The sequence below is a fragment of the Carya illinoinensis genome, chromosome 16 (genome assembly GCF_018687715.1).
Source record: "Carya illinoinensis cultivar Pawnee chromosome 16, C.illinoinensisPawnee_v1, whole genome shotgun sequence".
Classification (NCBI taxonomy): Eukaryota; Viridiplantae; Streptophyta; class Magnoliopsida; order Fagales; family Juglandaceae; genus Carya; species Carya illinoinensis.
The window spans coordinates 29,937,300-29,960,952 of NC_056767.1; the positions used below are offsets into that span (position 1 = coordinate 29,937,300).

General features: G+C 39.2%; 1 protein-coding gene across 4 annotated transcripts; it reads left to right on the top strand.

Moving 5' to 3' along the window:
* Positions 1-1,470: 1,470 nt before the first annotated feature.
* Positions 1,471-23,144, top strand: LOC122299170 (cysteine-rich receptor-like protein kinase 4). Of its 4 annotated transcripts, none has more exons than XM_043109192.1 (8): positions 1,471-2,438; positions 19,423-19,797; positions 20,509-20,625; positions 20,738-20,919; positions 21,808-22,018; positions 22,179-22,416; positions 22,494-22,644; positions 22,739-23,144. In XM_043109192.1, the coding sequence occupies exons 1-8, from the start codon at positions 1,718-1,720 to the stop codon at positions 23,018-23,020; spliced, it is 2,277 nt and encodes a 758-aa protein (XP_042965126.1). In that variant the 5' UTR covers positions 1,471-1,717; the 3' UTR covers positions 23,021-23,144. The 4 variants fall into 4 exon arrangements, with proteins under 4 accessions (XP_042965126.1, XP_042965127.1, XP_042965125.1 ...); XM_043109193.1 differs by lacking the exons at positions 19,423-19,797; positions 20,509-20,625; positions 20,738-20,919; ... (2 more) ...; positions 22,494-22,644; positions 22,739-23,144 and adding exons at positions 4,965-5,108; positions 5,224-5,405; positions 5,533-5,731; ... (2 more) ...; positions 11,554-11,641; positions 11,751-12,264 and having other exon boundaries at positions 1,488-2,813; XM_043109191.1 differs by lacking the exons at positions 19,423-19,797; positions 20,509-20,625; positions 20,738-20,919; ... (2 more) ...; positions 22,494-22,644; positions 22,739-23,144 and adding exons at positions 4,968-5,108; positions 5,224-5,405; positions 5,533-5,731; ... (2 more) ...; positions 11,491-11,641; positions 11,751-12,264 and having other exon boundaries at positions 1,491-2,813.
* Positions 23,145-23,653: the final 509 nt, after the last annotated feature.

Consider the following 23,653-nt stretch of genomic DNA (forward strand, 5'->3'; position numbering starts at 1 on the left):
GAAAACATAGTTTAAAGAGTGGCATCAAATTGACTGGATTGAGGCGGCCCAAGTTTTTTCACGCGCATATGTGGTGGTGCTTGGAGACCACGCACCAGTGATTGTGAGATGGGGTGGTACATATATGAAAGATTTTGAGGTGGAGAATCTACTAGTGTGACATGTGTAGCCGATAGACACATTATGGCGTGGTAGCGCCTGATGGCCATGAGCGGAACAAGCCAGGCATGAGCGTCATGCGCTAAGATTTTTGCCGTAGTTCCGCTTCGTCCCGGTAGATTAGCAGCTGGGGAGTTGCATGGTGGGGCGCGTGTCAATAGTTAGTCACCGGAGTGTGATGGATCTGACCAAAACCAAACAGGTAGAAATGAGAGATAAAAAACATTAGCATGAAAATATATACATAGGTTAGTATTAGAAAATGAACAAAGAGGAGGAGGGTGGAGCCTTCTCTCTAGTGGAAACATTTAAAAAGAATGAATAGATTTTCTAGAGTGAATGAGAGAATGAGGAGCTTCTCTTTCTAAAAGACAAACGAATGAACTAGCCTTTCAAAGTCTAAAATGCGCTATCTAAACACAATACTTATTCTTCCTAATAATATTTTTAATGAGTGGTGCTAGTATGCTACCCAGCTTTGATATCTCGGCGTGCCTACTTATACAAATTCTACATTTTATTTTTCTTCTATTTTATTTTTCATATTTTTTAAACATCTTGAACTATTTTTAAAAATTAAAAGAATATACCAATATACTAAAAGTCAATTCCTTAATTATTAAGGAAAAAAAATAAAAAAAAATTAAATATAGAAGCCGTCAAAATAAGAAATCACTCACAAAACATACTGACATTTTCTTATTTCCAATATACCAGCCAACTTGATCATAGCTTCCTCTTAAACTTTCTTTTTCTTTTACAGGACAAATGTGCTGAGTACGTCATATTTTTCTTTGCAATAAAGCTAGAATGCCGCTATGATGTACCGCTCCATTTGATCAATTATTTTAAAAAAATTATTTAATAATTAAGAAAATAATTTTACTTATATAGATGCATTTTTTTATTTTTAAAAAATATTTAAATATATAAAAAAATGTGAAAAAAAAAAAGAAAACCAACTAGCGGGGTGACCGGTGATGTCCAATGACATCATCTTATCATGAAGGACTTTGCCATCTTATAAATAGATATATTTAATAAATATATATATATATATATTTTTAATAATTAAAAAAAATACTATTAATGAATTTATATTTTTATTTAATTTTTTTAGTGATTAATAATATTTAAAAAATAATTAATAAAATAGAAAATTCATTTATACTAATATTAATATTTAATAAATATATTTAATAATCACCTTAATATTGTCCTTGTCGTATATATCAATATCACATATAAAAACGATGGCACAAGCTTGTACCGACACGAGCGAAAATTCTGAATTTTTTTTTTTTTTAAGATTCCGTAAGGAATATCATTTTCATACGAAAATTCAAGTCAAAAGTCAGTGTAGAGTATTGGTGAAGGCGTTGCTAAAAACTGAACAGTTCTGTATTTTGGAGCATAAAAACTGAACAGTGCTATTAATCCCCTTCTTTGCTATGTGCAGTACTTTTCTTCTGCAGAATTCTGCTGGAACATCTCTTCCTTCAAGTGCTGGATTTCCCTGCACATGCCTTTGTGTTATATGTGTTGACAACATTCTTCTATGTCGTCCAAACTGGTTACCCTCTTCCTCCTCATCCTCCTATATCTCGCTCTCAAATGCCACTGTTCAACCCCACAATCATGGGTCAAAGCCGGCTACTATTATATGGGTATCGGAAATGTCATTTCCGATATAAATTCTAAGCTTTTCACGCACCTTATATGCGCTTTCACTTACATTAACTCCTCCACCTACCACCTCTCCATCAACTCCTCCACCGAACAACAATTCTCTACCTTCGCCCACACTGTAAAAACCAAGAACCCGTCTGTTACAACGCTTCTGTCGATATGGGTTGGCAGATGGCATGTGTTAAACTTCTTCTCAATGATAAACCAGTCCTCTTATAGAAATTCTTTCGTTCAGTCTTCCATAGAAACAGCTAGGCTTTATGGGTTTCAAGGTTTAGACCTTCGTGGGCTTGTGCCAACAGGAAGTAGCTCGGATATGGCCAACTTCGGTACCCTTTTGGACGAGTGGCGAGTTGCTGTAAAATCTGAGGCAAAAAATTCAAGCAATCCAGAGTTACTCCTGGTCATGGGCGGTAATCGTGTGCCAGCTTTGAGTTCAGTGATTTACCCAATTGATTCCATGAGGAGGAACTTGGATTGGGTACATGTAAAAGCGTACGATTACCATTTGCCTGGAAGGGACAGAGTAACATACTTTCATGCAGCTTTATATGGTCCTTCGAACATGGCTAATACGGATAATGGCATAAATGAGTGGAAGAGAAGAGGTTTTTTGCCGAGCAAGTTGGTCTTGGGGTTGCCTTACCATGGCTATGCTTGGACACTATTGAGCCCCCAAAAGAATCCGGTGGGTGCAGTCTCTACGGGTCCGGCTATCAGAGGGGACGGTTCCGTGGGCTATAAATACTTCAAATGGTTCATTAGAAACTATGCTCATGAAGCAGTTTGCGGGTATAATGCTACCTCAGTGGTGAATTACTGCACGTTTGGGTTAACTTGGATTAATTACGACGATGTGGAGGCTATTAGAGCTAAAGTTTTTTATGCAAAGCAGAAGGGTCTGCTTGGTTACAACGTGTTTCAAGTCCCCAATGACGACAACTGGGTGCTTTCTAGAGCAGCAGGTTGGTTTCGTACTATTTCTCAAGAAAATCTATTTATAAGTCTTATTTTTTTCATATCCAACATAACACTGATGCGGTGAATTCAACGTGATCTGTTTCTTTTATTCCTTTGGATTGATGAACTAAAACGAACATCATCACAATTGGTCAATATTTTTAGCAAAACAGAATCCATGTACTGGTTTCGTTTCTTGTTTAAACCCACCAATGAGCCATCAACCAAGGTGTCACAAATTGTTTTTTTCTCAAATTTTTATTGCAATGGCACATCATTTTCTTTACTTTTATGACCGAGTAATAATCGGAAAGAAAATAATTTTCCTGACTTTATGGGAATAAAAGTAAAACCAACCTGTAAACATATATGAAAATAATATAATGGTTTATTTGGTTACTCTCTTTTAGATAGAGTAACAGGTAGGACACTTTTGCAAAATTCAGGAATTTAGAATGAATGTGCAAAAAGTTGTGGAAATTTCAAAAGTGGATTGGTCGGATATGAATGACTAGCGCCGACTGTATTGAATTGATCTTGACTTGTGAATAAATAGGCAAGATAGACATGTAGCTGCCCCGGTAGCTGTCAATGGCTTGTAGTAGTCTGGTCCATGCACCATGAACGAAAGGGTGGGACTACAATGCGCATACACCACTTCCATTCTGGTCTACTCTATAAACTTCAAATAACGTGTCATACGTCAATTACTTTAGCATAACCATCACCATTAATAAATATCTTAACAGGCATTGACCATATATATGTTGTATGTAACAGCGATTACTGCCGTCAAATGCAGTCATTGTCTGCACTTCGGTTCACATGAGGTGGATGGAAATTACTAACACCTAATCATTCCTGCTTATGATCTATTCCTTTGTCTGCACAGATGCATGCATACTTTCATGTTGCTTATGCGTCTGCTAATTCCATCTTCAGTACACCTTGCTAGCTAATCACTTCCTCAATGCCTTCTAAAACTGTTATCGCCCTCTTCTGTATTTTCCTATTTCTAGCATTTCACCCTTCGGAACGAAAGACTTTGGTAAAAGCCGGTTACTGGTTTTCTGGCACAAATTTCCTGCTTTCTGACATAAACTCCACACTGTTTACCCACCTTTGTTGTGCTTACACGGACACTGTCAAAGATAGAAACCCATCAATCACCATCCTTCTTTCTATTGGAGGTGGAAAGGGAAGATGAGATCTTTTCACTGATGGTAAAAAGTTCTGTGCGTAGAAAGTCCTTCGTGGATTCCTCTATTAAAATAGCAAGACTCTGGGTTTCAGGGCCTAGACCTGAACTGGGTTTCTCCGAGCACAAGCTCTGATGTCACCAACATGGGCAACCTCTTTGAAGAGTGGCGAGTAGCTGCAGAGTCCGAGGCTAAAAATTCTAGCCAACAACAACTGCTCTTGACTGCTGCAGTTCATTACTCGCCAGACTTAGGATTAGTTTTTTTCCCAGTGGATTCAATGAAGAGTAACTTGAATTGGTTAAATATTATGTCTTATGACTACCATCCACCTAAGCGGGATAACGTCAAGGCTGCTCATGCGGCTTTGTATGATCCAGCCAGCCAGGTCAATACACATTATGGTATCCGCACCTGGATCTCTAGGGGCTTATCCGCAGGCAAGTTGGTTTTGGGATTGCCTTTCTATGGCTATGCGTGGAATCTTGTAGATTCCCAGGACAACGCCATAGGTGCACCAGCCACAGATCCAACCATCACAACCGAAGGAGATATGACCTTTAAGGCAATCAAAGATCATATTGGATATATGGGGCTGCTGTAATGTACAATTCCACTTATGTGGAAAATTGTCGGAGCTAAGGTTTCTTACGCCAAGGAAATGAGGTTGCTTGGTTACCATGTCTGGCAAGTACCCAACCATGATGACAATTGGGTGCTTTCTCTAGCTACAGGTAGGAATTAGAATATAGTAGTGTCTCTTCAGAATGTATTCATTCCTGATACATAATTTGTAGATATCATTCTAGTTAACTATGTAACTGGTGACATTAATTAAACCATTTATGTTTACCCTGGTTTAGTTCCTTTTGCTAATACATCATCAACTGCTTTTACAATTGGTTAATTTTACGATATGCTTTTGCATCTCTGATTGTGAAATGATTTGACCATCAGCAGAGGAGCTTGATGATGAAAATCAGAACCAAAAGGGGAGATTGTTAGTGACTGTTTTGGTTTCGAGTAGTGCTACGATTGTTCTCCTCCTAGGCTCAGTGTGGGTGATGTGTTATTTGAGGAAGAGAAAGGTCAAATCTACAGGTAATTTCTTTTGTCCTAGTTATAACTCGGACTTCAGATAATACTCTGCTTAATTCCACATATATTGTAAATTGATACATAACATTTTTTCTCTTATTGTCCTCATTGCTTACAGGGACTGTACTGAAGCCAAGGAAAGGACAAAAAGCCAAACTACATGGTATAGCAACTGCTGGAAACTTAAACACCAATGTTCCGGATCTTCAAGTCTACAGTTATGCTGATATCGAGATGGCTACGAATAAATTTTCATTTGAAAATAAGCTAGGAGAGGGTGGATATGGTCCTGTTTACAAGGTAAACTTTTTTAGTGCTTCGTAATCTATAACTAGATAATGCCTAGTTATAAGATACCGGGCTGCTGCATATATGCTGCACATTCTACCTTTATAACACTAACCATGGATGGGTGTCTATGTTGCAGGGTGTACTAGCAAACAAACAGGAAATAGCAGTGAAAAAACTTTCAAAAGCTTCAACACAGGGGTTTGAGGAGTTCAAGAATGAGGTTACACTAACAGCAAAACTGCAACATGTTAATCTTGTGAGAGTTTTGGGATTTTGCATCGAAAGGGATGAACAAATGCTGATCTACGAGTACATGCCAAACAAAAGCTTGGACTTCTACTGTCAATGTATAACAGTAGTCTACATTATATTTGTAATATTGTATATAGGTAGGCTAGAGGCAGGCTGCACATGGTGCTCCTGAATATCAGGCGTAATCTAAGGAGTCATAGTTAGGTGATCTTCCCGCTCAAAATTACAGTACACAAGCCATGTAAATATGTTCTATATAAGTGGGAATAAATCCTCTGAAGAGGATCATCGAATTCATTTAACATGGTATCAGAGCTTTCTTGAAATTTTTTGTTTCGGTCTATCTCTATTGTTGTGGTCCTACAGAAATTTTTTTTTTACAGAAATTCTCACCGAGCTACCGCTGAAGCTCTTCAGAAATCCAGCTCTTCAGAAAGTTTCGGTCTCTTTTTTTTTCCTTCTCCTCCCGGTTCTCTGTACAAGACCCAACCTATTCTCTCTCTTGCGCGCGCTCTCTGTTCTTCCATAGATTCCAGTTACAGCACCATCAGCTCAACAGGTCTTCCGGCAGTTTTTTTTTCTTCCAACAAGTTTTTTCTTCCATCCGTGTATTTTTTCCTCTCCTCTCGGTTTCGTCGGCGTTGGGTCTCATTATTTTTCGGTCTCAGTCAGTGCTCTGCACCCAAGGTAGCTGTCGGCACAGCTTTCGGTTGGTTTGATTTCGGTACCTCACTTTTATCTTTCACGTGATATTTTTTTATTTCACTTTCGGTACCTCACTTTCACTTTCACGGTACCTCACTTGTATCTCTCACTTTCACGTGATAAAGTAGCCAATTTCACTTTTATCTCTCACTTTCACTTTCCTTTTATTTTATCTCTCACTTTCACTTTCCTTTTATTTTATCTCTACTTTCACTTTCACGTGGCTTGCTTTCCCATGGTTTGACTTCGGCTCTTTTATTTTCACGTGGCTCGGCGTAAGGTTCTTTTATTATTTCTCAGCTCTTTTATTTAGCTCTCGGTACAGTCTAATATTTTTTTTATTCTGTTATTTTTTTTCTCTCTCGAGTTCAATTTTTTTTCTCTCTCGGATTCAATTTTTTTCTATGGATTCTGCACCTGTTTGTACCAAGTTTACGGGCAACAATTATTCTACGTGGGCATTTCAGTTTGAACTTTTTCTTAAGGGAAAAGATCTTTAGGATCATATTGATGAAACTGATTGTGCACTTAATCCTGATAAATCTAAGGATTGGGCTATGCTTGATGCTCGGATTATGTCTTGGCTTCTTAGTTCTGTTGAGCCACATATTGTCACTCACTTACGACCTCATCGCACCGCTCAACTCATGTGGACTTACTTAAAAAAAAGTATATCATCAAGATAATGGTGCTCGTCGTTTTCAGTTAGAGCATACGATTGCCTTGTTTTCTCATGACAGTCGTTCCATTCAAGACTATTATTCGGCCTTTCTGACTCTTTGGAACGAATATTCTGATTTGATTACTGCGGATGTTCCTGTTACCTCTCTTTCCACCATTCAAACTCTTCATGAAACTCGTCGTCGTGATCAGTTTCTTATGAAACTCCGCCCTGAGTATGAATCTGTTCGCTCTTCTCTCCTGAATCGCTCTCCTGTTCCTTCTCTTGATGTTTGTTTTGGTGAGTTACTTCGTGAAAAACAAAGACTTAGTACTCAAGCTTCTCTGGAACACTCTCATGGTAGTTCAGGGTTCACTCCTGTGGCTTATGCTGCTCAACGAAGAGGACCGCCTGTACATTCTAGCACTGATGTGTTTCTTGCTCCTCAACTTTCCACAAATCTTATTTCTGTTGGTCAATTAGTTGATAACAATTGTGCTGTTCATTTTTCTGGTGATGGTTGTGTTGTGCAGGACCAGGTAACGGGGGAGCCGATCGCGAAGGGACCTAAAGTGGGGCGTTTATTTCCACTATTTTTACCTGTTCCAGTACTTTCTTCACTTTCGTCTATAAAGTCTTTTACTTGTCATAATGTTCCCGATCTGAGTATGATGTGGCACCGTCGTTTAGGTCATCCCAATGCTCAGATCTTATCTCATGTATTGCACTCACATTTTCGTGATAATGAAGAACGTTCTTCTTTATCTCTTCAGTGTGATTCTTGTAAACTTGGTAAAAGCAAAACTCTTCCATTTCCTTTGCATGCTAGTAGGGCTTCTCACTGCTTTGATCTTATCCATAGTGATGTTTGGGGACCTTCCCCGGTTAGTTCACATGAAAAATTTAAATATTATGTAACTTTCATTGATGATTATAGCAAATTTACTTGGGTTTATTTTCTTCGCTCTAAATCTGAGGTTTTTCGTACTTTCACCGAGTTTTTCACGTACATTAACAATCAATTCTCTGCAACTATTAAGACATTACGCACAGATTCTGGTGGTGAATATTTGTCTACTGAGTTTCAGGCATTCTTGGCTTCTAGAGGTATTATTCATCAACGTTCATGTCCTGCTACTCCCCAACAAAATGGAGTAGCCGAACGCAAAAATCGTCATCTTCTTGATGTGGTACGTACTCTCTTGTTAGAATCCTCTGTTCCATCAAAGTTCTGGGTCGAGGCTCTGAAAACTGCCACTCACTTGATTAATCGTTTACCCTCCCAAGTTTTACACATGGAGTCTCCCTATTTCCGCTTGTTTGCTAAACAACCTAATTATGATAATTTTCGTATCTTTGGTTGTGTCTGCTTTGTCCATTTACCTCCTCATGAGCGACATAAATTATCTGCTCAATCTGTTAGATGTGCTTTCTTGGGATATAATGTGTGTCAAAAGGGATTTGTTTGCTATGATCCTACTTTACATCGTACACGAATTTCTCGGAATGTTATTTTCTTTGAAAATCAACATTTCTTTCCTGTGTCCTCTATATCTTCTTCTTCTACTGTGGTCCTTCCTTCTTTTGAACAGCAATTCTCAGATCCTCATCCAGTCACCTCTCGTTTTAAACCGGGTGTTGTATATACAAGACGCTCCCGCCCACAGTCTCTTCCGGCGGCTCAACCGATATCTGATTCTACCATGCTCCAGGACCAGTCAATTGCAACATCTTCAGAGCACTTGGTACGTCGCTCTTCTCGAATATCAATACCTCCGGATAGGTATGGGTGGTTTGCTTCTGCTCTTACTGCTACATTATCCAACTTTGATATTCCCACATGTTACTCACATGCTGTCAAGCATGATTGTTGGCGACAAGCTATGCAGGAAGAAATTGCCGCTTTAGAGGCCAATCACACCTGGGACATTGAGTCATGTCCTCCCACCATTGTTCCTCTGGGTTGCAAATGGGTTTATTCAGTCAAAGTTCAATCTGATGGAAGTTTGGAACGTTACAAAGCTCGGCTTGTTGCACTTGGAAATAATCAAGAATATGGTGTCAATTATGAAGAGACCTTTGCTCCGGTGGCTAAGATGACTACTGTTCGTATGATTCTAGCTCTTGCTGCTTCCAGTGATTGGCCACTACATCAAATGGATGTTAAAAATGCTTTCCTTCATGGGGACCTTAAGGAGTGTATTTATATGAAGCCACCCCCGGGATTGTTCGCCTCTCCGACTTCACAAGTGTGTAAGCTTCGTCGCTCCCTTTATGGTCTCAAACAGGCACCGAGGGCCTGGTTTGATAAATTCCGCACAACTTTATTACAATTTTCATTCAAGCAGAGCAAGTATGATACTTCATTGTTTCTTCGGAAATCAGACATGGGTCTTGTTGTTCTTTTGGTTTATGTTGATGATATTGTGATCACTGGTTCCGATTCTGTCTTACTTGGTCAGCTCAAGACTCATCTCTTAGAGTCTTTTCATATGAAAGATCTTGGATCTCTCACATATTTTCTTGGTCTTGAGGTGCATCGTAACTCTTCTGGTATTTCACTCAATCAACATAAGTATGCTAGTGACTTGGTGGCTACAGCTGGTCTACAGGAGGCTACTTCTGTTGATACTCCTATGGAATTAAATGTCAAGCTTCGCAAAGAGGAGGGTGACTTACTTGCTGATCCCAGTTTATATCGAAAATTGGTTGGTAGCCTTGTTTATCTCACTATTACTAGACCAGACATTTCATTTGCTGTACAGCAAGTCAGTCAGTTTCTTCAGACTCCTCGTCATCTTCATTTGGCTGCTGTCCGAAGGATCATACGCTATGTTCAGGGCACTTCTGCCCGTGGTTTATTCTTCCCGGCCAGCAACTCTACTCGTCTTGCTGCTTATAGCGATGCTGATTGGGCTGGTTGTGCGGATACACGTCGCTCCATCACTGGTTGGTGTGTGTTCTTAGGTAATGCATTGATCTCTTGGAAGAGTAAGAAGCAAGACAGAGTGTCTAAATCATCTACAGAATCTGAATACCGAGCAATGTCTTTAGCTTGTTCTGAAATTATTTGGCTTCGGGGTATGCTTGCTGAACTCGATTTTTCTGAGACCGATCCCACACCTCTACATGCCGATAATACGAGTGCTATTCAGATAACGGCCAATCCTGTCTATCATGAGCGCACAAAGCATATTGAAGTCGATTGTCATTCTATCCGTGAAGCATTTGAAGCTCGTGTTATCACTCTTCCACATATTTCCACTGAACTACAAATTGCAGATATCTTCACCAAGGCTCTCACTCGTCATCGACATTGCTTCCTCAGCAGCAAATTGATGCTTATTGATCTACGGGCATCAATTTGAGGGGGGCTGTCAATGTATAACAGTAGTCTACATTATATTTGTAATATTGTATATAGGTAGGCTAGAGGCAGGCTGCACATGGTGCTCCTGAATATCAGGCGTAATCTAAGGAGTCATAGTTAGGTGATCTTCCCGCTCAAAATTACAGTACACAAGCCATGTAAATATGTTCTATATAAGTGGGAATAAATCCTCTGAAGAGGATCATCGAATTCATTTAACATCTACCTCTTTGGTAAGAACCCTTTCTGTTCATAATTAACATAATGTAATTTGTTTTGCAATGTTTCTTAATTTTTTAGTGTTGAAAGTAGAAACAAATATTCATGCCCCACATGTGCCCCAGTTCAGCATTTATGAAAGTGGTGGCAGTTGCAGTATGAGCAAAGAAAAATTTTGTATTCTTGGTGGCTGGTGCCATCTAGAGTTAAGGTGCAGTTTGGATAGTAAAATGAGATGAGATGGTTTTAGATGAAAGTTGAATAAAATATTATTAGAATATTATTTTTTTAATATTATTATTGTTTTAGAATTTGAAAAAGTTGAATTGTTTATTATATTTTGTGGAAATTTGAAAAATTTGTAATGATGAGATGAAATGAGATGAAACACTTTCGCTATCCAAACGGATATAAATCAAGGTGAGCTTAACTTTAGCTTAAGCTTTAGAGGGGGTTGACATATATTGTTCTGGTTCTGAAAATACTTGTGAACTCATTAGCATTTTGCTCCTTTGTTTAAGTCATTGCTCTGAAACTGGTATTTTGTTAACGAATTGATGCAGACAGTGCCAGGCGATTTCTTTTGGATTGGAAAATGAGTGTTCATATAATCGAAGGGATTACTCAAGGACTTCTATATCTCCAAGAATACTCGAGATTTATAATAATTCATCGAGACCTGAAAGCTAGCAACATATTACTTGACAATGAAATGAAGCCTAAGATCTCAGATTTTGGTATGGCAAAGATTTTCAGTAAAGATGAACATGAAGCAAACACTGGCCGAATTGTGGGAACATAGTGAGTATTCTTCCTATTAAAGTTGAATAAAATTTAAGCATTCTTTTCATCCGAGACTAATTATTGTATACAATTTACCAATGCAGTGGTTATGTTTCGCCAGAATATGTTAAAAAAGGTTTATACTCTACTAAATCCGATGTTTACAGCTTTGGAGTTCTAATCCTACAAATCATAAGTGGCAAGAAGAATGCCTGCTTTTATGGTCCAAATGAAAATTTGAACCTCCTCGAATATGTAAGTTGGTTCAACACACTCGTCCATAATATATAAGTACGAACAAAAATCAAATTTAGATTATCATGGTGAGTAATATTAATGTATGGGGAATTTTCTGTAATTTCAGGCATATGACTTGTGGAAGTCAGGAAAAGGCAAGGAGTTTATGGATCCATCTCTAGACGATACAGTTTCATCATGTAAACTAATCAGATGTCTTCAAATAGGTCTTTTATGCGTTCAGGAAAATGCAACTGATAGGCCATCCATTTTGGAGGTTTCTTCAATGCTAAAAAGTGAGAGTGCTACTCTTACAATCCCCAAAATTCCTGCTTTTTCTATAAAAAGAAACGGAGATGAGGGAACTAAATCTCAAATCCAGCTAGAAAATTGTTCCATCAATGATACAACACTCTCTCAAATGGTGGGCCGGTAACTAAGTAGGAGCCCTTTCTCTTCTGAAATATAATTTCGTAATTGGAGAGAAATTTCTGCATATTCTTAAGAGAGACATATATACATAAAAGTATATGTATGTACTTTCATTGTACCAATTTTATAAATCATTGCAGTAGATTCTTATCATAATGTACTGCTTGAAGTTTTCATTGGAATAACATGGTCCAAGTTTCACGAACTAACTTTATTTGCTTCCTTGAGACCTAACAAAAATAAACACTCTATTTCTTGGTTAGATGTCATATGCCGGCATCAACCATAGATGCACTGAGGCTAATTTGTTTGTTTGAATTGTCTGAACAGACAAAAGATGGATAGCAATCATTTTGCCGTGTGCCATATCTTAATTTAGAGGGAAAAATGCAGTTAATTATTTCGCAATTATTGGGTGACACATCATGTAAATAAGACGATAATACTTAAAAAAGATGAAAATAGCATTAGTATATTTACAGCTCTTAAGCACTTTGGTGGGGGAGGAAAAAACAAAAGTTTTGGTCGGGACAAGCATAAACTTACAGCAGTGTGTGGAGAATGCCAGGGAGCATTTACAAGAAGTGTACGCCTTTACAGGAGCAAAGCTCACCTTGATTTTGTAACAGAAGATCAGAACACATCTTAAAATTCAATCCAGTCATGAGAGAGAGGAGCAAAGGTCATCAAAAACTAATCCTTCAAAATCACATGTAAAACGATTGCACTATTTGGTGCTATCATGAAACCAGATGCAAAGAATCAGACCAAAAACTGCATGCTTATTTTCTTTTTAATAACCAAAATGCATGACCACTGAGTAATACTTTACCCATCTTTGATTTTGTTCAGAAAATAATAATTTTATTCATGAAAAAGTAATTCAAAGACGTCTTTGTTTGTGCAATTTCCTGATGCCAAACTTGGTTGGATTCTTCCAAGAAAATTCAACCACCAAGTGCGCATATGTATATCATCAACATGGGAAATCTATATTGCTCTCTCATGACATCCCAATTGGCAAATTTGTATCTTCGAAAAAAGAAGTGACAAGCCACCTGTTAAGAGGAGCTTACCTGGGAAAGTCCCAAAGATGGAAATTTGTGTACAACCTTTTACACATGTTATATGGGGAAATTTAATCACTTTTTTTAAAAGAAAATACACGAAACTTGTACAAGCATATTTTAAAGCTATAAATATCATTTCTCATCATTGAAAGAATAAGTACTTATGTTCAAATTTACAGACATTCAGAGTCTCATGACAGAGTTTAACCTATAATTCTGCTAAGAGGAGCTTATCTGGGAAAGTCCCAAAGATGGACAGTGTAGAAAGAATAAGTACTGGTAGTCTGGTATTTAAATTTACAGACATTTCAAAGTCTCATCGACAGTTTCCACCCTTCGCATACTTCCTTCAAAAGAAATGAGTAAATTGTAAAAATTATTTATATAACAATAAACTCTACATTCTTTAAAAAAAAATATACAAAATTTACATAATTACTCTGATTAGAAAAATAATGGTGGGTAATGATAGACTTTTGATTATTTTACCACTCCTTTATTACTCTACAGTTTATTTAAAATTTTTATTTTTTTATTATTTTCTTTTAAATATCTTTTTATTATCCTTAATTATTAAGAAAAAAATAATAAATATATATATAATTTTATTGATATTTACTTTCTTAACTATTAAGTAGAATTAAAAAATTAAAAAAATAATGAAACGAGTGGTAGGAGAGTAGATTCTTTCTGGATTTGCTAGAGAAATCATCTTCATACGAAAATATAAGCGAAAAGTCGTTGTAGCCTCAAGGGTACTGGTGGAGGTGCTGCCAAAAACTGAACAGTTCTGTATTTTGAAGCATAAAAATGTGCCATTCTCATCATTTGTTAATGCCCTGCTTTGCTGTATGCAGTACTTTTCTTCTGCAGATTCTGCTGGAACATCTCTTTCTTTGAGTGCTGGATTTCCTTAGCTTACATGTGTTGGCAGCATTCTTCTATGTCGTCCAAACTGTCCGCCCACTGCCTCCTCATCCTCCTCTATCTCCCTCTCAAATGCCACTGTACAACCCCACAATCATGGGTCAGAGCCGGCTACTATTATTCGGGTAGCGAAACCGTTATTTCCGATATAAATTCTAAGCTTTTCACGCACCTTATATGCGCTTTCGCTTACGTTAACTCCTCCACCTACCACCTCTCCATCAACTCCTCCACCGAACAACAGTTCTCTACCTTCAACCACACTATAAAAAGCAAGAACCCGTCCGTTACAACGATTTTGTCGATATGGGTCGGCAGAGAGCAAATGTTAATCTTCTTCTCTATGATAAACCAGTCCTTATTGACGACACAATCACCAGCACCAAATCCTCACCATATTTTCAGCAAGTGTTCTTTATTTGTAAATATCAATTATTTCCATACTTAGTCTAATTTCCTTACATTTGGTTATTTCCATACTTAGTCTAGTATTTCCAAACTTAGCTATGCTTCTTGTAATTATTTAAGCCATCCGTGTATCATTGTAATAAGCAAGCTTTCTGAATAAAAGTGATTCTATTTTTCAATTCTTGACATGGTATCAGAGCCAAACCACGATCCCTAACCGAGTCCTACATGGCCTCCTCTTCCTCTTCCCCCTACCTCCTTCATCCTTCCGATTCACCTAGTTTAATCCTTGTTTCTGGCCTTCTTACAGGTGACAACTTCCCAAAATGGCAAAAAGCCATGACCCGTGCACTCAATGCCAAAAACAAACTCAGTTTTGTTGATGGCTCCCTCCCCACCCCTGATCCTAGTTCTCCCGAATACAACCAATGGAATCAAACCAAAGACATGGTTCTTACCTGGCTTTTGAACTCCATCAGTCCATCTCTAGCCAACTCACTCGAATTTCACACAAACCCACGTGATGTTTGGGTTGATCTTCAATCTCGTTTCAGCCACGGCAATAATGCCCGTCTCTATCATCTCAAACGTGCCCTTTCCTCCCTGCACCAAAATACCAACTCCATTCATGAATACTACAACAATATCAAACAACTATGGGATGAATTAAGCCATCTTCAAAACACCACTGACCTCAAGGATATGCAAAAACAAGCTGATGATGAGCGTGTTTTTCAATTCCTCCTTGGCCTAAACGATTCCTTTGCCCAACTCAGAACCCAAATCCTTGCTATGGACCCCCTTCCTTCAATCACCAGAGTTTTTTCTATTTTATTTCAGGAAGAGCAGCAGCGCCTCCTTCAACTCCAACCACTACCGGCGGATTCCATGGCCTTCGCCGCCAACTCCAGCCACTCACGGAGCCACCTCCGTTGCACCGAGTGTGGAAAACAGGGCCACACCCGTGACCGCTGCTGGAGGGTCATCGGCTACCCACCAGGCCGTGACCCACGTAACAAGCCACGTTCCTCCATTCTCGGCAAACCACCATCTGGTTTCACTCCGGCTGCCAATCAAGCCTCCTGCTCCACCGATTCTCCTCCCCTCCTCGGATTGACGCCGGATCTCTACCAGCAACTGTTGGATCTGCTCAAACCGAAACCCACCCCTTCAAACTTTGTTGGTAATGTTGCTTCTTCCCCTTCTTCCTTCGATCGACGCCGGGATTGGATTGTGGACAGTGGGGCCAGCGCCCACATGTGCCACGACCGGCACCTGTTTTCCTCTTTGGAAAACCCCCCCCCCCCTTCCCTTTCGGTGAAGCTGCCGAATGGCCATACCCTTTCTATTAAGGGTATCGGCACTTGCCATTTATCTCCCTCCCTTACCCTTTTAAATGTCTATTATATCCCTGATTTTCATTTTAATCTCTTATCTGTCCCTCAGCTCACCTCTCACATGAATTGTACTGTTTCTTTCTCTTCTAAAAATTTTTTCTTTCAGGACCCACAGTCGACGAGGCTGATTGGAGCGGGTGATTTTTGCAATGGGCTTTATGTGTACCGGCCCAACAATATTCTGGCTTCTTCCGTGCAATCCACTATGAATAAAGACTTATGGCACCGACGCCTAGGTCATCCTTCTCGCCTTATTATTCCCCAATTATTTAATAATTTTCATGTTGTTTCGGATTGTGATGTTTGCGCACGTTCCAAGCACACTCGTTTGCCTTTTTCTTCTACTGATAATAAAAGTACTTTTGCTTTTAATATAATATTTTGTGACATTTGGGGTGGCTACCACACTTCTTCTATTTGTGGCTCTCATTATTTTCTCACTATTGTCGACGATTTTTCACGCACTACTTGGCTCTATCTTATGCGTTTTAAATCTGAGACATATGCCAATCTCATGCATTTCTTTGCTCTTGTCCAAAATCAATTTAATACCACGGTTAAAAAAATTCGCACCGATAATGGACAAGAATTTCTTTCGCACAAATTTCAAACCTACCTTCATACTCACGGCATTATTCATGAGCGTACCTGTGTTGAAACCCCTCAACAAAATGGTGTTGCGGAGCGCAAACACAGGCACCTCTTAAATATTGCTCGTAGCCTTCGCTTCCAAGCACACTTACCCCTCAAATTTTGGGGCGAGTGTGTGCTCACTGCAGCATATCTTATTAATCGTACACCCAGTCGCATTCTTCAAAATAAATCCCCTTTTGAACTTCTTCTCCACACCATTCCCAATTATAATCACCTTCGTGTGTTCGGTTGTCTATGTTATGCCCAAACTCTTCGTGCTCATCGAGATAAATTCTCTCCTCGTGCCTCTAAATGCATTTTTTTGGGCTACCCCAGTAACCACAAAGCTTACAAACTCTACAATCTAGACACACATACCATTTTTTATTCCCGCGATGTCACTTTCCATGAAGACATCTTTCCTTTCCAAGATCTCCCTGATCTTTCTCTCTCACCTTCTTCCATTCTTCCCTTACCTGTTCCCGAACCTCCCTTATTGACCCCATCTCTTCCCCCTCCCACCGATCTCACAACCCCTTCCCCTTCTACCACCATCATGGACTCTTCCTCTCTTCCTCCTCCTTCTCGTCCTCGTCGCACTACCACTCGCCCTGCTTACCTCCAGGATTATGTTTGTCCGACTCTACATACAGAGCCCACGGCATCATCACTCGCTGCGTCAACCTCAGGTACTGCTCACCCTTTATCTGCTTTTCTTTCTTATTCTCATTTTTCACCCTCTCATCTTACATATTTACATGCTCTCACCACTTCTATTGAACCTTCTTGTTATTCTACTGCCATTCGTCATTCCCATTGGCGCGACGCCATGACCAATGAGCTACGTGCCCTTGAAGCAAATTCTACCTGGTCCCTTGAACCTCTCCCTCCTGGTAAAAAACCCATAGGCTGCAAATGGGTTTTTAAAACCAAGCTCAAAGCCGATGGCTCTGTTGAAAGATATAAAGCTCGCCTCGTTGCCAAAGGCTACACTCAAGTTGAAGGGCTCGATTATCATGAGACTTTTGCCCCTGTTGCAAAAATGACTACTGTCCGGTGCTTGTTAGCTGTTGCTGCCACTCAGCAATGGCTCATTCACCAACTTGATGTCAACAATGCCTTTCTTCATGGTGATCTTGATGAAGAAGTATACATGACACCACCTCCCGGATATTGTCCTAAGGGGGAGACCCGTGTTTGCCGTCTACGCAAATCCCTCTACGGTCTCAAACAGGCATCCCGCAACTGGTTTTTTAAACTAACCACTGTGCTTCTTGATGCAGGTTTTATTCAATCTCAAGCAGATCACTCCTTATTTACCTTAGTCACCACCATGAGTATCACCATTGTACTTATCTATGTTGATGATATTCTGGTTGCTGGCAATGATCTCTCCAAAATAGAAGACTTCAAACATGTTCTCTCCACCAATTTCAAAACCAAGGATCTCGGCCCACTCAAATATTTTCTTGGTCTCGAAGTTGCTCGTTCATCAAAAGGCATCTTCCTTAATCAACGAAAATATGCTCTTGATATTTTGACAGACAGTGGCCAACTCGGTGCCCGGAACGCTCCCTTTCCCATGGAACAAAACTTGAAACTCAACAATCAAGATGGCACCCTTCTTCCTGATCCAAGCTCCTATCAACGACTTGTGGGCCGCCTCATCTATCTCACTATCACTCGTCCTGATATTGTCTTCGCCGTAAACATCCTCAGTCAGTTTATGCATGCTCCCCGCCTTCCTCACATGCAAGCCGCCATCCGTGTTCTCCGCTACATCAAAGGCAGCCCAGGTCAAGGCATTTTCTTTCCATCCTCCAATACCTTACATGTTACTGCCTACACTGATTCTGATTGGGCCAGCTGCCCCACTACCCGCCGCTCCACCACTGGTTTCTTCATTCAGCTTGGCACGAGTCCTATTTCCTGGCGTACCAAAAAACAAACGACTGTCGCCCGCTCTTCCACTGAAGCTGAATATCGAGCTATGGCCGTCACCACATGCGAGCTGACATGGTTGAAACAACTCCTCACTGACTTTGGTATCTCTCATCCTGAACCTTTCAGCTTGCATTGTGATAATCAATCTGCTCTGCATATTGCCCATAATCCCGTGTTTCATGAACGCACCAAACATATTGAGATTGATTGCCACATTATTCGAGAAAAGATCCGGTCTGGTCTACTCACTGCAGTCCATACGTCCTCACATGAGCAAATTGCAGATATCTTCACCAAAGCCTTAGGCCGCGAACTCTTCCATCATTTTCTCTGCAAGTTGGGCATTACGGACCTTCATGCGCCAACTTGAGGGGGAGTATTGACGACACAATCACCAGCACCAAATCCTCACCATATTTTCAGCAAGTGTTCTTTATTTGTAAATATCAATTATTTCCATACTTAGTCTAATTTCCTTACATTTGGTTATTTCCATACTTAGTCTAGTATTTCCAAACTTAGCTATGCTTCTTGTAATTATTTAAGCCATCCGTGTATCATTGTAATAAGCAAGCTTTCTGAATAAAAGTGATTCTATTTTTCAATTCTTGACAGTCCTCTTATAGAAATTCTTTCGTTCAGTCTTCCATAGAAACAGCTAGGCTTTATGGGTTTCAAGGTTTAGACCTTTGTGGGGTTTTGCCAACCGGAAGTAGCTCGGACATGGCCAACTTCGGTACCCTTTTGGACGAGTGGCGAGTTGCTGTAAATTCTGAAGCAAAAAATTCAAGCAATCCAGAGTTACTCCTGGTCATGGTCGGTAATCGTGTGCCAGCTTTGGGTTCAGTGATTTACCCAATTGATTCCATGAGGAGGAACTTAGATTGGGTACATGTAACAGCGTACGATTACTATTTGCCTGTAAGGGACAGAGTCACATACTTTCATGCAGCTTTGTTTGGCCCTTCTAATACGGATAATGGCATAAATGAGTGGAAGAGAAGAGGTTTTTTGCCAAGCAAGTTGGTCTTGGGGTTGCCTTTCCACGGCTATGCGTGGACACTTTTGAGCCCGCAAAAGAATCCAATAGGTGCAGCCTCTGGGGGTCCGGCTGTCACCATGGACGGTTCCATGGGCTACAAGTTCTTCAAATCGTTCATTAGAAGCTTTGGTCATGAAGCAGCTTCCGTGTACAATGCTACTTCAGTGGTGAATTACTGCACGGTTGGGTTAACTTGGATTAATTACGACGATGTGGAGGCTATTAGAGCTAAAGTTTCTTATGCAAAGCAAAAGGGTCTGCTTGGTTACAACGTGTTTCAAGTCGGCAATGACGACAATTGGGTGCTTTCTAGAGCAGCAGGTTGGTTACATTTACATATTTACATAGCACTTCTTAGATTCCATGTGGTATGTTTCTTTTATTCCTTTGTATTGAGGAACAAAAACGAATATCGTTACAATTGTTCTTTAGTTTTAGCAGAAGAGATCCATGGTCTGGATTCATTTCTTGTTTAAACCCACCAACGAGCCATCAACAAGGTGTCACAATGATTTTTTTTTCTTCAATTTTTTATTGCAATGGCGCATCATTTTCTTTACCTCATCTAACACTTCTTTCTTCTCCTTAATCGGTTACCATGTATCTGTATTTGAGAGTGGTTAATGAAGTAAAACGATTAAAGCAGACTTTGATTTCGTGGATGTAGGCTAATTGCTCCAACCACTTAAACCTCCTATCTCCTTAATTTTTCTGTTCTCTTGCTCTATTGTTTTACAACACATTGAGCTTGTACTTGCCACATTAGGAGATTGATGCATAAGAACTGAAGTGAAGCCAGTGAAAATGCTGATTCCTCTGTCTTGCCTCCAAACTTAAATTTTGGTTTTAAGCCATAACAAGATTTCTGCTATCTTGGGGGCAGAGGAGCCTGTTTCTGGATTTGGTCAACACTATGTACTCTTAGTTCGTCATTATCTGCTTGTGGTCATTTTCACATATTATGCATGCTTAAAGGAAAGAAACCTAAAGAATCTTGTTGGACATTCTAATATCATCCAACTACCTCTGCAGCTCAAGTGGAAGATGAAGATCAACAGAATAAGAGAACGTCATTGTTGATAATTATCTCTGCTGCTTTTGCCGCTGTGATATTAATGAGCACTATTGCGTGTTACTTTCAGGGGAGAGGTAATTTTTCCTACTCTGAGATCACCATTAACCATGAATGGAACAACATCCACATAGTTATGAGGTGGAATTACTAAACATTTTTGGCCCGTCTTTTTGTTTTTGGTTACAGGTTCTATAGATAGTGTGAAAAGATTCTTGCATAAAGTCAAAAATAATATATCATCTGCTGAAGATTTTAATAGCAACGCATCTAATCTGCAAGTATTCAGCTATAGTTCCATTAGAGCAGCTACAAATGACTTTTCAAGTGAGAATAAGCTTGGAGAAGGTGGATATGGACCTGTTTACAAGGTAACATTTGGCAATACATCAATTGTGTAACGCTTTATATGGATGGAAATTTTTGAAACACAGCGTCAATTGTTATATAATGGAAAACAAAATCTCATCTCAGAGTAACATCAAGCCAAAGACACAGCAACCTTTTAGCTGTAAACCATAGTTCTTTCTTTTTTTTTTTTTTTTTTTTAAGAAGAGGACGGTACCTATAGTTCATTTCAACCTTTTAGAACGATTCTTAGCCTATACCCTTGCCTTCTGCCACTGATTCCTCAATTCTTCTTAATCAGTTTCTCTCTTTTTTTCATCAATTTTCTATCATGATTTATTCAGGTTCCCATTTCCTTTTCTTTAGAAGGCAGGAAAGAATGTGTCTAATTTACCTCTCTTCCACTCTGTTTTCTTAATTCTAAATGGAGTTTTGCTGCAACAATTTTAACGGTGAAAATCAGTAACGCTGATACAGTTGTCCCATGACATTATTTTTCATTCTGTTCATTACCTGGATTGATCTGTTGCTGGGAACAACCATGCATTACTAAACAACCTTTGAAAATCTCTCAACCGTGTAATGTTGATTAGTTTAAGGCCACATACCAGAGAGGCCATTTGTCTGTACAGGACGATGGGATTTTATGAGCTCTTCTTTTAACTATATTTCTCTCTTGATAAACAGGGCTGACATCTGCACAATGAAAATGGAATAGACAGTTGCACATGTTTCTGTTTGTGCGCACTATATTTTAATTGATAGTGATATGGATACTGTTATAAGGGTTAATGAGTACCTTTATATATATATATATACATGTATAGGGGCCAATAATAATCAGCACTATGAGTGGCTCTTTATACTATCTTTGGTGGGTGGTACTAATGAGGAATGTGTGGTTTTCTTAGGGTAACTTACAGAAGGGACGAGAGATAGCAGCAAAGAGACTTTCAAGAACTTCAAACCAAGTCCTTGAAGAGTTCAAAAATGAGGTCATGCTTACCGCAAGACTTCAGCATGTAAATCTAGTTAGAGTTTTGGGATATTGCACTGAGAGGGACGAAAAGATTTTGATTTATGAATACATGCCAAACCAAAGCTTGGATCTATACCTCTTCGGTCAGCAATTTGCTATGCTTCCTATCACAGTTTATGTATACATGCTGAAAAACAAATTTTTGTACTCAAAAGCTTAAATGGGTCTAACCAGGAAGTGTTGTAATTTTCTTGCCCCTGCTCTTTTCAAAAACTAATCAAGTATTAATTTAACTTGTTGCAGATCCAACTAGAAGGTTGCTTTTAGATTGGAGAAAACGTGTTCACATCATTGAAGGTATTGCTCAGGGGCTTCTATACCTCCAGGAATACTCAAATTTTACTATAATCCACCGAGATCTAAAGGCTAGTAACATATTACTGGACAATGACATGAACCCTAAGATATCAGATTTTGGGATGGCTAGAATTTTCAAGAAGGATGAACATGAAGCAAGAACAGGTCGGATCGTTGGAACATAGTAAGTAGCATGCCTTTCCTTGAAATTTGACCTGTTTTTAGTAGTATTCATCCTTTTCACTGTTTCATGCTCTACAGTGGCTGCATACCTCCCGAATATGTGAGAAAAGGTATATACTCAACGAAATACGATGTGTATAGTTTTGGAGTTCTACTTTTGCAAATCATAAGTGGCAAGAGGAATACATGTTATTACGGGACACATGGAAATTTGAACCTCTTAGAATATGTAAGTTACTCGGTGATTGTCCCATGATTTTTTGTGATATCTGCAATTATCATTTAAAGTCCTTTTGACCTGCAAGGATGAGCACTTGTTGCAGGCATATCAGCTGTGGAAAGAGGGAGAAGCGTTCGAGTTTGTTGATCCATCACTGGATGATACATCTTCTTCTTGCAAACTCCTAAAATGCATGCAAGTGGCTCTTTTATGCGTCCAGGAAAAGCCTGTTGATAGACCTACCATGTTAGAGGTTTCTTCAATGCTCAAGAATGACGCTGGAACCATCGGTAGTCCTAAAAAGCCTGCCTTTTCAATTCAAAGAGATGAAAATAGGAAGGAAATTGTCTTTTGCAGGAGAACTTGTGTTCAGTCAATGAAGTGACAATTTCCCATATAGTACCCCGATGAAAATCATTGTATTGTTTTGATTTTGGGACTTTTTGTTTGCTGAAATTAAAAAATCTGGTAATATTAGAGTCGTCTCTGTACGCGTACAAAACAACAAAGGCACCGCTCTTTTGGAAAAAAAAATGTTTCAGACAATATCGTATCATAAGCTTGAATACTTTTTAAATAGGAATTGGGCTAACAATCATGGTTAACTAGCTTATCAGTATCCACTCTAACTATCACTACATCAAGTTTTTCTTTAGCATTCCATTTCCAAATTTGAGTCATGGATTGATAGAGTTAGTTTGTGGTTTCAGCGAAGGCCAGATCTCTTCTTGAACTCGTGGTTGGAGGGGAGTGTAGTGGTTGAATCTAATTCTCGGGAAGTTGTGAATTGGTTATAAGGAACTGGTTGTGTTCATTGGGAAGTAGTTGATGTATGAGACGATATTCTTGCACTCTACTACAAGTGCCGCCCGCTTTGTTAAAAAGGAAGAAGAAAGAAATGATATTCTTGTAAAGATTTCAGAGTTAAATGTCCAGTTCTGTCATGTTTATAGGGAAGTGAATCAAATTGTAGACTGTTTATTTTGACATGTTGTATAGAGGTATTTGTTCATGAGAG

Coding starts and splice junctions, on each gene's coding strand:
- LOC122299170 (XM_043109190.1), top strand. CDS start 1,718: ATGTCGTCCAAACTGGTTACCCTCTTCCTCCTCATCCTCCTATATCTC. Junction 11,405..11,490: donor GGCCGAATTGTGGGAACATA/GTGAGTATTCTT, acceptor TTACCAATGCAG/TGGTTATGTTTCGCCAGAAT. Junction 11,642..11,750: donor ATTTGAACCTCCTCGAATAT/GTAAGTTGGTTC, acceptor CTGTAATTTCAG/GCATATGACTTGTGGAAGTC.